This window comes from Anabrus simplex, chromosome 5, assembly GCF_040414725.1.
Source record: "Anabrus simplex isolate iqAnaSimp1 chromosome 5, ASM4041472v1, whole genome shotgun sequence".
Taxonomy (NCBI): Eukaryota; Metazoa; Arthropoda; class Insecta; order Orthoptera; family Tettigoniidae; genus Anabrus; species Anabrus simplex.
The window spans coordinates 18,527,180-18,542,286 of NC_090269.1; the positions used below are offsets into that span (position 1 = coordinate 18,527,180).

At 39.3% G+C, this 15,107-nt stretch overlaps 1 protein-coding gene across 3 annotated transcripts in view; it reads right to left on the bottom strand.

The window, feature by feature from the left end:
* Positions 1-15,107, bottom strand: part of Uch (Ubiquitin carboxyl-terminal hydrolase) — a 60,023-nt gene that overhangs the window by 10,526 nt on the left and 34,390 nt on the right. For all 3 annotated transcript variants that reach the window (XM_067147897.2, XM_067147898.2, XM_067147896.2), the window contains exon 5: positions 11,344-11,419. In XM_067147897.2, coding sequence (XP_067003998.1) covers positions 11,344-11,419 — 76 coding nt within the window. The remainder of the gene's footprint in view (positions 1-11,343; positions 11,420-15,107) is intronic.

Sequence of the window (15,107 nt, forward strand, 5' to 3'; positions counted from 1 at the left end):
TTGTGTTATACACATATACGATGCAAGAATAAATACAATTACAAGTTCAGTTCTTTTACTGAACATATTGCAGTAATGAAATTTACCGTACTTATATCAAAAGCGGAATCACTCGTAATTCTCTTGAAGTAATAATAAACAAAAAATGCAGTGTCTTGCCTCGGATTGAAGTGGTCTTGCTGCTCAAAGATCCCATAAATGAATGAAGACGTATGACAACTCTGGAGAGGAAATACGTGGGAAACGGAATACGCATGCGCAAATATGGCTACGGATGGATCTGATAAACTGGACTTACTCGATATGCGGGTAGACAATCAGAGCCTTTCTTACCATGCAGGAAACCTGTGATTCACATTTCCTAGCAACCGTGCCATGACGCGCCAGGCGCGTGCTCCGCACGTGCTTATAAAGTAATGTCACGCGCCCAGCGCGTGATCCGCATTGAACGTGTTAATAATTAAGACATTCAGGGTGCCGACTAAAGCGGAATCTTCTAAGTTTTGTAATATACAGTCGATACAGAACAACGTAAACATGAGATTGTAAAATTAGCATTTAAACGCTTAGTGATGGGCTGTGGAAAATAACCTCCCACCCTAAGGGAGTCAACAGCTTCGGGCGGATGACCTTCCTTAGGAAGGTGATGTCCTTTAGCGAAGGAAATATCACAAATCCATCAAACAAATAATAGGGGTTAGCAGCATTTCCTAAAGGATATTAGGCAAAAGAACATATGTTGATGGTGGGCATCACATACCTGACAATATCTTACATGTGTGGGACAATGGCAGATAAAATATTTCTGGTGAGGAAGGCACGGGGAAATAACTTTTCATTTTCCAAGAAAGTGCCATAAATGTATATGGCAAAGATAATCGTAGCTAGCAACACTGGAAACTTGCAATTGGTAATCGGGTCTGGCAGTACAGGAGGAATGGTTTCCCAGGTCATCAAGCAAGAACCTGCATAAACAGTAAACGTTGCCACATGGACTGTTCATACAACTCTTGAGTCCAGGTAAATTAGAAAAATCAAAGACAAAGGATCACAGTAACAATGTATGGCCTGATCAAGGGGAATTTCAAGTAATTATTCTAGACTAGTGCACTCTGCAATTCTCGAAGGCCAAGTAAGAATAGCAATCCTGCTGGACAAAAGAACTACAGCCACTCTGAAGGATGTAATGGCAATGAATCACAGGATGATGGCAATAACACTCATTACCAGTGTACATATTCACTGTCCTAATCTAAGCTCCAACACGCCGCAATAAAGATGAGGAAGTTTCTAGGTGAAGCTCTCGCAATCATTATGCACAAAAACACACACAAAGATTGGAAATTAGAGATGAGCAGAACACAGATTGATTAACTTCAGATTAACCCTAATACCCATTTTGAGATTTCAATGCAAAAAAACCACACTCATAGCAACCAACGTAACCACTGCATGGTACAATTACAACATTTAAATTTAAAATATTAAATGTCTAATATCTAGATCAAAGTGCAAAGCAGGACAGCAAGAAAAGGAAATGGATGCAGAAGGTATGTGGGCATTGAGGAGAGAGGAGTCTTATGGATTGAAATCACAAAAAGATTAGTCACTTTCTAAGTAGAACATATATTCATTAAAATAACTTTGAAAATTAAAATAAAAAACTGAAGTATAATATAATAAAATAAAAATAAAAGGTTGTGTCAACCAAACATTTTATGTATAATCCTATGTAAAAAAAGGAACGATAACACCCATTAAACTGGTTGTAATGACTCCTAAGGGACGGCCAATTAACGTTCGTTATAGCTGATGGTCACAGATTAATTTTTGCTAAAAATGTAATATCTAAGTTTCAGGCTGCAGCACTTACATAGTTAATTAACAGAATTAACTTCAAAAAAGTAGGAATACCTGAAATAGGTACTGTATTTAAAATACAGTATTTGTGGAGTGGGACCTTTTTTCCTAATGTTCAAACAGTACATACAGCAATAATATGCCAACAAAACATAAAAGCCTATAATGAGCGAGAAAAGAACTTTGTTCAGAGAGATCATTTCCTCTCTGTTCTTCCAAAATGTAGAAATCATCGAGTGTCATAAACACAATTCCTTTGCGACACTAACATAGGTTTCCTCATATGTAAGACCTTTCTTCTTATGACCGCATAGGATAACTTTAGTCAGTCCATCGTTCAGGTCTCTTTGAAGGGACTGTTCGAGTTTTGCGGGCCTCCAAGTACTTCTTCAGATGCTCCGATCTTCATGCCCTTTCCTCGTTTGAAAATACACGTGTTGGTTTGTTTTGTGTAAGGCTAAAGCGGAGGTTTGCATTCAATTTTATCTTATTTGTGGTGTCTTCTGTTGTAAGGCCTATGTGCAAGACCATTATAAAAATTTTCTTTACATCCCACGAACTATTTTTGTTTTCCGGAGACACCGAGGTGCCAGAATTTCACCCCACAGGAGTTTTTACGTACCAGCAAATCTAGAGACAATGTTATTTAAGTATAACACCAGTCGACGAGTATTACTAATAGACTCAGATATTGCCTTAGAGTTCAAATGTCGACGAGAGAGCTCGCTAATGCACATAGCGAAAAATCTATATCGAAGATGATCGATCACATTCAATATAATAGCTGAACTGCATAAATACTGATAATGGAAAAAATTACACACGCTTAACCACTCGTAATAAGTAATGCGTCAGTGATCGGATTCTCACTGTTACCAAAGGATATTCAAGGGACAGAAAAAGCTGTCGTTATAACCGAGTTCTCGCTATATGTCGCACTTGGTATAGCGGACTTCTACTGTATATGCATATTAATAAAAATTTAGTTTGTTTATTAAATATACACGCCTCCACTGATCAGTACCAAAATTAGCACCAAGGCTCATTAGGCAATCAAGGATTTAATAAATAAAATTTGTCACAATGTGACACACAGGTAGGTTTTGTGTGTTCATGCCATTTTTGACACAAAATCTCTTCAGGAATTGACTGAATACACGAAAAGCAAAAGCAAGGAATAATAGACTGGACACACAAAAAGCACGGAAGTAAAGAATATGATCAAACCTCATACAGAAGTTTGTACTTCCCTGCATTTTGCTCTGATGCAATCCAGCAATTTATTCTCAGGAAAATTAACCTCAATCACTCGAAAACAAAAAGTGCATTTACTTTCAACAATTAGTTACAGATGAAATAATTCATATCTCTCAGCCTTAATTTTCAGTAGAGTTGCACTGGATGATGACATGCATTTTCATACTGTCAAACTTGAAGGATCACCGGTCGTCAGCAAGTGGAGCCTTGTACTTTTAGGAACAACTTTTTACATTGCACGACATATGGGGGCATTAGCAGAAGTTTTATAGCTAGAATTTCGTTCAAGCAGCTGCTTCATCCTGTGCTCTTGGTAACTGTCTTCTTGCTTTACAATGCTCAATGCATCACACTGCTGCATGTCCACAGTTTCAAAGTGGGTGACTGCCAGTAGTCTTGTCTTGAAGTGCGAGGTTCAATGTCAGCTGAGGCGTGTAGGCGAAGAACTTCCTGGCCACAGGCGAGGTGGAACGCCTTATATGACTAGGCCCTGGTCTCCCCTCCGACCAGGGGACGCTACACACCTGATATTTTGGACGCGACTTCAGAGAAGGTGACAATCCATAGTCCTCCACCTAAAGCAGACTGATAACTCAGAAATTTGATGTTATGTAGACCATGTTTCATGAGATCAATGATAAATCATTGTACAGTTCTGACTGAAAATGAATAACTTCAGTCACAGTTATTAAGAGTCCTCAATTTCTCTGTAGTTCGTGCAATAGTAGTTTGCGGTATCACGCCAAGCCCGAAACCTGTTAGATGGGCAGTGATGGCACCTCATCTTTTAACTTCTGCACTCTAAGCGAAGCCGCAACAAAAAACTTACTGATGTTCGCAATTTGTTCACCTCAGGATAGTTCCCTCGAACCTCTTCTGCCACTAGTAGGGCATGCACAAGACAAGTGATGCGCACCATTTTGGGGTACAGATTCTCAAGACCTTTTTGCTGCTTTTACCATGTATGGACCAGCACCCATTACAGGAAACACATTCTCTTGTTCTACTATACCAGCCATGACAAATTCATTGCAGTATCAAACAGCAACAAATGAGTTGCCCACCATATCAAACACCTCTCACACCAACAGAAATGTTCCAAGCTGATCATGTTTAACAGGGACTCTAACATTTGCCACATCTATGTTGGTGGTTTTGTTGTTGCCAGCACTATTTCTTATTTTGTTCTTTGTATTGTAACAGGAAACAAATTAATTCTTAATGTGAACACCGGTGTAAAAAAACAAGCTCGGGAGGCAGCCAGCCATAGGGAGGAGTACAAATAGAATTTTATTATTGACCAGATTTGTGTTCGAAAGCTTCCGGCCCTAAGACAATTTGACAAAACCAATTATTAGCAAGGTCCCTTTTCTCTTCTACCTCCTGAGCTATACCTCAACAATCAATTAGTACACAACCTCAAATAAAGCTACAATCAGCTGCTAACAGTTTTTAACAAAGTTTTTAAAGAGAATGATGGTAATCTAGTTCTTTGAAGGGTGCATTTTAAAATATCAAGAAATCTTTTAGAATGTAACCAAAAAAAACCGTCACAGACATTTTCTAAAGATTCCTCGAAGACGAGTTGATTTATTCAATAGTATTCACGAGTGATATTTAATGTGATTTTACTTATTTGTAGTAAGATGCTACAGCTGAAGAATTCTTCCAGTAAGGTGAAAGATGTACCATATGTATTACGCCATTTTCACTTGTGAAGTAAAAAATGGAAATGGCGTATGGCTTTTAGTGCCGGGAGTGTCCGAGGACATGTTCGGCTCGCCAGGTGCACATCTTTCGATTTGACTCCCTTAGGCGACCTGCACGTCGTGATGAGGATGAAATGATGAAGATGACACATAAACCCAGTCCCTGTGCCAGAGAAATTAACCAATGATGGTTAAAATTCCCGACCCTGCCAGGAATCGAACCCGGGACCCCTGTGACTAAAGGCCAGCATGCTAACCATTTAGCCATGCAGCCAGAAGTGATGTGTATTGATTAGGTGGATAGTTGAAATGAAGTTCTTAAGGATATCAAGAGTTCAGAGGGGTGCAGTACAGTGGTGTAGCGAAGGTCATGATGCCATTCTGCAGATCTGAGAAACTTTTTGTAGAAACTAGTAGAATGTCACACTCTCTATTTCCCAAGAACAAGTGACATCACACGGAGAGGCACTGTACAATCGACTGTTGCGACTAGCGATGTTGATGGTAGAGTTTTGTGCACGATACTTCGTGTAGGTTTAGGTTTAATTTCATTCTGAAAAGAATTGAAGTGTCACTCCAGAGGCCTCTGTGGCAAACGCTTCAGTTTTCTTCTTCAAACACAGCGTCACCTAACCGAACCGTTTATGTATCATAAAAACATATTTCAAGCACGAGTGGAGAAATGATAACCTTCGCTAAAAATGTACATGATAACTGCCTTTCTGAAATGTAACTAGACGTGAGAAAATATAACCTAACCTTGAAATCAGTGATGTGCTCTACAGTATCTTGAGGTGTATCACATTCTTACTTAATTTCAGTGTAGTGTTAAAATTAAGCAATATTTTACTTAGCCTTCAATACCAACAAGTTAACGACTGCTATCAACGTTATTTACATATTACGAAAAAGGTTTTCATTTCCTTTCTTCTTTATAGAACAGCATTTGACAGGTATTAAAAGTCTATTTAGGCATCGCCTTCAAATTTCGACGAGAAAGCTCGCTAGCAAGTGAAGTATACGAAAGATAATCGATTGCATGCAATATAATGGCTGGGTGCATAAAGATTTTCAACGGAAAAACTGTGCGCGCTTAATCACTCGTAATAACTGATGCATCTCTGATAGGGCTCTCGCTGTAACTGAAGGATTACAGTTTAATATAGGAATTTCGAAAGGACAGAAAATATCCAACGTTATTGTACCGGCTGGTACACCTCTACGCCAGACATTTGAATTTTCCGCCTGAAAGTACTCCTCTACAGGAGAAACACTGAACTTAAAACTGGACCTACTTAAATTTTTCCTCGGAAGATGTCACTGGGTGAATTTCAACTTATTTTTGTTTACTATTTATCAAGAAGTGTGGACATTCTCTCATAGATGTCACTGCCTAAGAACTGTGATCATGCACCCTGGTGCGAAGTGAAGGAACTTTATTTGAAGAAATTTTGTACTTATAAGTTTTTGTCCTTACTAAATTTCGTTCTTTCATTTGTGGGTTGGCAATATTAATCTTTTCTTTCGCCAGTTTTGAACTTAGCCAATCCAGAATTTCTGTAATTAATTTTTGACCAATAGCGTCTGTCTTCTTCGATTTTGTGTGTAACTGTGTACTGTAACCAATAAAAGCCTGTGGGTGTGTCTTGGTTATTCATGAAAGGCCTCAAATCTTCCCCGAGGGTATAAAAACGGCTGATTTTCTTGTCTCTCGGCCACTTCATTAACATCTAACTTAGTGTACGGACGTGTAGCAGGAGGCGGGAAGCACCTCTTCCATCTGGCAGTAGTTCTCCAGTAAGGTAATGGCCGCTTAACATCTTTCTTTCTTGCTAGCTCAGCAGTTTAACCCGCGAGGAAGGTCCGAAACCTTTACCATGTAACCTATCTCTATAAACATGTAAATTTCTTCCAGTTTATGTAAAAACTTCATATATCTTTAACTGTAAATCGGGGATAGAGAGTGCTTTACCCTCTCGAGTTCCCCTACATTTTGATTTGAGGTGACTACGTTTTCGTAACCGATTTTCTACTCTTCCTTCATGTGTTAAATTTATTCAGTATACGAGTCACCTCCATAGTTTGGGAATAGCCCCTGTTTCTTAGGCCTTGTGCCTTTTAGGTTTTAAAATGTGTATTTAGGAGTGCAAGTACTCGTGTCCATTCCTTTGGTATTGTGGGCCATTCACTTAACCTGTTCTTTTTCTGCTAATACCCAGTAGATTGGGTACAAGATATCCCCGTTTCATTTCGTGTAAGTTGTGCCTTGATGGCAATTTAGTGTAAAGCCTGGTATTGCCTTTCATAGGCTTGGAAAACAGAGCGGGTTAGCTCGTTCAAGTATTTGGATATGTGCCTCTAGAAGGCTTGACATCGCTAGGTGGGAGCAAGTGCTCCATGTTATTAGGGGTTTTCTGCCCTTTGGCAAATATGTGTTTGTGAGCTGAGAGTTCAAAGTGTAAAACTTGGGGCATGAAGCCCATATTGTTATGTCTCTAAATCTTGGCTTTTCCTGGTCTTGTCGGTTATTTGTTGACTTGTTATTTGTTAAATTTTGAAATTCTATGTGAAAATTGTTAAGTTTTGCTATTTTCAAAAATATAACCTTTAATTAAATTTTAATTAATATCTCAGCTTTGTAGTTAGACCCATTCACCCGAGCACCTTCTTTCACCTCTGCTGTTCCACAGATACCTCAGAACCGAGTTTTTGTTATATCCCGCACTTGCTTTAGCTGACTACTACTGTATATCTGTCATTCTATTCCTGAAAACAGAATATTTTAAGAATTATATGACAATCTCTGAAGCTCATTTGTAAGTAATTCTTAGTTGTACATAAAATTACCTCTTCATCTCTATATACATACAATTCAAGTTCAACTGTATAAGGAGCCTTTCACCCACAGATTTTAACAATATTCCAGGTAAATCCCACTACCACCAAGCAAAGATTGCCAAACAAACTTCCTTACGATCAGATGCACAACGATTATGAAATTATGTTTAGAACAATATAGAGTTAAATGTTAAATACCGTATTTACTCGCGTATTAGACCCCCTTTTTTCCCCCCCACTTTTACAGCAAGAAATAGTAAAGGGGGTCCAATATGCGAAAACCTCAAAATTTTATACAGCGAACTCATGACTTCCAGGTTATAAAGAGCTATAAATTGTACGTGTAAACATTCTATACGTACTATTATTTAACAAACTTAGAATGTACAGTAGAAGTCTGCTATAGAGAGTACGGCATATGAGAACCCCGTTATACCGACAACTTTTCAATGTCCCTTCAAAATTCCTATATTAAACTGTGTATTATCCTTTGGTTATAGCGAGAGCCCTATCAATGACGCATCCGTTATTACGAGCGATTAAGTGCGCAAGATTTTTGTTATCGATATTTATGCCCCCCAACGACTATGTTACATGCAATCTATCTTCGGTATCATTTTCTCGCTATGACCACTAGCGAGTTCCCTCGTCGACATTCGAAGGCGATGTCTGAGTCGATTAGTAACACCCGTCGACTGATGTTCTGTAAAGAAAATTTGAATTGAAAGAGGATAAGATTTCGTAATAAATGCTTAAATAACGTGGCCGACAGCAGTTGTCAACTCATTAAAAATAACGGCTGAAGTAAACGATCTCTCTTAATTTTAATGTAATATACTGAAATTAATTAAAAAGGTGATACACCTCCAGATATGGCAGAGTAGGCCTACATCACAGATTTCAGAGGATAGTTCATATTTTCTCGCGTCTAGCTAAATTTTGGAAAGACAATTCACATGCAAATTTTTAGCGAGGATAAATCGGCTCTACATGCGTTTCAAATATGTTTTCACGACATATATACGATTAGGTTAGGTGATGCCATTTGAAGAAGGAAACTCTAAAGTGGTACCATATTTCTCCGAATCCAAGAAGACCTTTTCCCTCAGAATCTCACGCAAAAAATCAAGGGCTGTTTTCCATTCGCGGTCTAACAGGAATGAATACCACTCGCAACTACCATGGTAACCACGCCGCTTCTTTTCACCCCCCGCACGCACACGCAAAATTCGTAGAGAATAAACGACCGCCTCTATTATAAATCGCTAGCCGTGACAGCTGGTTGTACGGTGCCTGTGTGTAACGTCACTGGATCTTGGGAAATAGTGAAGAGAGAATCACATTCGACTAGCCTCTACAAAACCGTTTCTCAAATCTTCAGAATGGTATCAAAACATGCGAGCCTTCGAATTCTTAGAAAGGCCACGGCTACTCAGTGGCAGAGTTATAACGCGTCTAATGTACCTGACTTAGTAAAATCAAGTTTTATAGACAGCAGGAACATTTTCGTGATGGATAGTCGTAAAGATACGTGGAACAGGTATTGCCGGCAAATTTTCAACGGGTTCTCGTCGATACCGTATTATGATGCCAATTTTCAGTTAATTGTTATTAAACACTCGGAAATGTAGAATAATTGTGCAGCTGCAAGAAAATAAGGCATAGGTCTAAGTAAAGCCAATATTTGGCGTCAGCGTGAAAAAGATAGCTAAAAAAATGTGTATTGAACATAAAGTGCATTCAGTGGTCCGCAACAAGGGCGCTTTAAAGAAGTCGAAAATGAAATTGCGAGGTATGTGCACGAAAAACGCAAGGGTCGAACGGCCGTACCGTGGCGCAATAAACTCATTCGTTTACCTTCAGCGTCTGCGATTAAGCCTACACATCACTAGCCGCTGCAGTTGGCCGAACCCACCAAGCGAGACGTGCATGTAGCAACAATCTTTTTAATTGGTTAGCTTTTATCACATTTTAAACTTGCTTTTCTCCAAACATATACCTATATTAGCCCAAGTTATGAGATTTTAAATGACCGCTTTGTTAATGATCTCGCCTCCTGTATAAAAACCGGGAATATTCCTCAACTAAAGTAAACTTGTTTCCTCATCCTGAGGTGGTACAGCTCATTTTAGACACACCCCCAGTGGAGGGGAGTTAGATGTACCGCTTTTACCGCATATCAACCTTCCTGCCATTCGTTAATCTCTGGCAGTACGGTACCGGGAATCGAAGTCAGACCCCCGAAAACAGCAACGAATTGTGCTACCCATTACGCTGGCGGACATCATTAACTACAAAAAACAGAGACATAGCATGACTGATGCATGCTTGCAATGCGCGGGTTGGACACGAAGCTAGGCCTATTCATCTATTTGTGGAACATCAGAGCTGCAGTAGACCTACGCTACAGAGGTGGACATTTCTTAACCACGAAACACAGATGTACCGCATGGATTTGACCCATTTTCATTGCATAGGTCGTACAGATCAAACTATTCACAAATTTGTGCAATGTCATCAGAGCTGCAATAAGACTTGTACACGCTTCGAAGCGGAATCATCGTAGTTCTCTGACAAATTACGTTGGGGGGGGGGGTTATAGGCGATTTTTTCTTTCATTTTCTTCATTTCGAAAAGCCCGGGGGGGGGGGGGGGGAGGGAGGGGGGTCTTAATACACTAGTAAAAATGGTACTACATAAACTCATGTGTTGCCAAAAATATGATCAAATGCTAAAATATGGTCAAATATGTATTTAGGCCTATATGATCAATAAACTGCTTCATTGTGTTCATGAATGTTAGAAATTTATATAAATTAAATTAACTTAGGCATGGAAACAACCCAGGATAAAAATGTAAAAAAAAACCAGTATCCTAATTGTCGCAAATTCCCATGTTATAAACTGTTTATTAACCATGTGCCGCCCCCCCCCTCCCAAAAAAAAATGTTCTAAAGGGACAAATTTTATTACTTTCCCTGTACTTGTGTGTGTAGTTTGTGCAAAATCAGACTTTTGTAAGACAAATACCTGATAAATTAGTGTATACCAAACCGCATGGCACTACAGCCCGTGAAGGGCCTTGGCCTACCAAGCGACCACTGCTCAGCCTGAAGGCCTGCAGATTATGAGGTGTCGTGTGGTCAGCACGACAAATCCTCTCGGCTGTTAATCTTGGCTTTAGACCGGGGCCGCTATCTCACCGTCAGATAGCTCCTCAATTCTAATCACGTAGGCTGAGTGGACCTCGAACCAGCCCTCAGGTCCAGGTAAAAATCCCTGACCTGGCCGGGAATCGAACCTGGGGCCTCCGGGTAAGAGGCAGGCGCGCTACCCCTACACCACGGGACCGGCTTATAAATTAGTGTATATTTGAACACAAAATTAGCCCCATTTAAATTTGAAGACCAGTGAAGTACCATCTACAGAGCATTTCAGTTAGTTTTCCAAATATCTTCAAGGCAACAGAACACAAACCATAATAGAAAATTTTCTTGTAACCCCAGAGAAGGTATACAGGTTTCACAAGATGGATGCAATGTGCACAGGGAAGACCTCAAAGCAACTGCCAGTTCAGACTACCCAACTATTATTCCAGGCAATAATACCAAGGCAACAAGTACATTTTATCTTGAAAGTTGTAATTTAGAGGTAGTAATGAAATGCAAAGAAAACTCACCAAGTTCATACAATGTACCATCCTTTTCAACGAATGCAACAAAGTGGAAGTTTACTGGCTCATCAGATTCTGGAGCCTGAAAATAATAATAATAATAATAATAATAATAATAATAATAATAATTGTACAAATCACACTATTACACAAATGAGAAAATATACACTCCAATCCAGAAAAGAAAAAAATATCAAACCCAAGTGAAAAAAAGAAAAAAATAACAGGGTAAATAAAGCGAACAGGCTTGAAGTTTAACAAGACTGTCAATACAGTGATCATAGCCACGGAACCTCTAGTTTCACATGGAATACAAATCAACAAAATGTGATATTACAGTTTTAAAACACTGCAGACTGGGTGCCTTTCAACACGATGCACTACCTCTGTTCCTGGCCACTTTCTATCTCCAAAGTAAGTGCATGCATACAAATAAACTGCCACCGTTTTCTTTCTATAGGCCTTCCTGAGTAGTCCTAGTACTTCTTTCTCATTTGATAATCCGAATAGCAGAAGTATTAGGGGATCGGTTTATCAATAATCATTCAGACAAGACTTCTTCACCTGCCGCATCAAAATAAAGCCCAAAAAATATCAATTTCCCTGTTAATGACATAAGTCCATTTCAGTGTTTTAGGAGACAAGTTATAAGAATACGACTGAATTCTGCTAATAGTACGGGTTTGTCTAACTCAGCCAACATACTCAAAAAATCCTTGCCAAACGGAAGTTTAGGCTGTACCAGCAATACCTTCAAAATCTTCTAGCCTACATATTATTCATATTTACACTATTTACACACATAACACAGTTATCAGATTTGTTTTGAATCACAGCAGTTCCACGGTGTGAAGGTAAGGCTGTATAATCGTTTGAAACATTTCCACTACAAGATATTTAACCCTTAGCCCTCTTTTTCTTCTGAACACTTGCCTCTCCAGCTCCATTTAAGAATCTGCTTGCAGAGGAATAACAGAGAGCACAAACATATTGACGGCATATTTATAAAAATCAGCTAAAGCAAACACAAAATAAATATAATACAAGTACAATCCAGTATTCACGTGCAATTTTCAGCATTTTCAAACCTAAAATTATCTCAGTCACTTTTTGTCTGTAGTAGTGCATTGTGTGAAGCTTCCCAAAACACTCGGAGGGATGTAATCCAGGCTTTTTTCTGCAGGTATTGCTGAAAAAACCACTCTCGCATCATAATTTAGGCTTACTGTTCATTGCCATATTTATGATTACGCCTAAAAATGCTTTGAATTCAAGTAAAGTAACATCTATCCACGACCCGCTAATAGACTCTCGTGAGGGGCGTAACCTTTTGAATGTTTACACTAGCATACCGGTTAGTCTCGCGCACAATTTCCGACAATAACTCGTCAGTCAAAGGTAATAATTAGAAAAAGTTAAGTTCATTCAACCATGCGGTTGTTTATAACCTGAAGTACCTGTGAATGAGCTTTTGAAATCCAAGTCAGTGGATGATAGGAAAACTTAAAACGGTCCACCTTTTCAATACAAAAATGTTATAGTTTATTTATAACATGTATTTGTACTTGGAACTAGTTTCAACGCTGTTTTGCGTCATCATCAGCGAAAATTGCCAGCATTGCCATTCAGCATAATTTTCTCATTATCGGGATTTTTATCACTCAACTCACCAACACAATCTCATTCCGCAATATCTTTCTCACCATTTAATTGAAAATCACTCCCACTATCGCTGAAATCAATGTCACTTTCACCTAAAAGTCTGGCGATTTCTTTCTCACGCTGCTCGAACGACGCCATGTCGCTAAGCAACCTTTGTTTACAAACTCACATGGTCTGCAAAGAATCTGCACAAAGCCTGATTTCAAAGAGATTATAGCTATACATGGCTTCAAATTTTCGAAGGTTTGCAGTACCTTACTGTACCTGTAATTCATGCACGCGTAACCCGACAAAGGAGTTATAGAGGGAAGAATGTCATGTAGGGCATTGCTCGACATAGGACCTATGCGGGATATTCTCGTTGTCGGGCATGGCCCGCCGCGTGAGTGCTAAGGGTTAATCATCAAATCTTAATATTCACTATTATTTGGACATTCTGAACCTGTATCAGTACACAATACACGACTAATTTCATCTACGTCTAATCCCCGGACGCTGCCATGTTGCTGATGGCATGGCTCTGAAATTTGTAAACATGTTAGGAAATCCAAAGAAAAACTATAAAATTAAGAATGACCGAAAAGAAATGGAACTATCAACTGTGCAAAACAATCCAGAACAGTTCTATCACTGATGACCTACAAATAATAGGTGTATATCCTAAAAGATAGCACAAGAATTCAGTCTGCAGCTAAAATGATAATTCAGGACCCATCTGCAACACACCAGCAGGCAAACAAGAGTTTTCTTGGGACCCACCTGCATTGTGTTAAAATACCACATTTATTGGCCAGGATTTGAATTCCAGACAATTCAAGAGTATCAGAATTATTGCAACTACAGTGGAACCTCGATTCTCCGTTTCTGGTGGGACCACGGAAAAATAAACTTACATGAGAAAACTGAAAATCCGGGAACGAATGAACCATCAACAAATTGGCTCATCACAAAAATAAAATATATATATAATTACGATCTTACAAACACTCCTACATCAAACCAAACTACAGCCCCAATTGGCCTTCGCCTACCAAGCGCCCGCTACTCAGTCCGAAGGCCTGCAGATTACGAAGTGACTCTTAGTCAATGCGACTAATCCACTCTGCCATTATTCCTGGCTCTCTAGACCAGGGTCGCTGTCTCACCATTAGATAGCTCCTCAATTAAAGGTAATCGTAGGCTGAGTGGACCTGGAACCAGCCCTCGTATCGAAGTAAAAATGCATGACCTAGCCAGGAACTGAACCCGGGCCCTCTGGGTGACAGGCAAGCAAATTAAACCGCAGGGCTAGCTTCAAACATTTTCCGGTACACGAGTTTAAAATTGCAAAATTTTACATTCAGTTTTACTGGGAAAACTGTCAGTTCCTGTGAAAACTTCAGTTCAGCAACTTTGATCAAACTCTTTGAAAAATCTAGTAATGCCAAATCAAAAAAACAACCACAAATAGTTTTTAATTATCTAGTCTAATAAAATGAAGTACATTAGATACAAAAGCACCCATCAGAATGGCAAAATCCCTTTTTTTCTTCTACTGTAATTTGGTCACCGGTATATAGCTCGTAGTCAGTATATGGAAATCTTGTACCACGAAAATTATTAATAATAATAATAATAATAAAAAATAATGTTATTTGCTTTACGTCCCGCTTACGGTCTTCGGAGGCGCCGAGGTGCCGGAATTTAGTCCCGCAGGAGTTCTTTTACGTGCCAGTAAATCTACCGACACGAGGCTGTCGTATTTGAGCACCTTCAAATACCAGCGGACTGAGCCAGGATCGAACCAGCCAAGTTGGGGTCAGAAGGCCAGCGCCTTAACAGTCTGAGCCACTCAGCCCGGCACCACGAAAATTAGGCTTACATCGACTTCTAAAGGTTATGCTGAACTCAAGAATATGGTATCGAATGAAAGTATCAATTCTCAAAATTTCTCTTATGCATTACATTCAATTCTGCCTGTCACTAATCACAATCAAATTGGACCGAGAAAGAAATAATTGGAACGTCAGAAATTACGGTTATTCATGACCTTGAGCTCAGCTGAGACGCCGAAGTGTCGGAATTTAGTCCCGCAGGAGTTCTTGTACGTGCCAGTAAATCTACCGAGT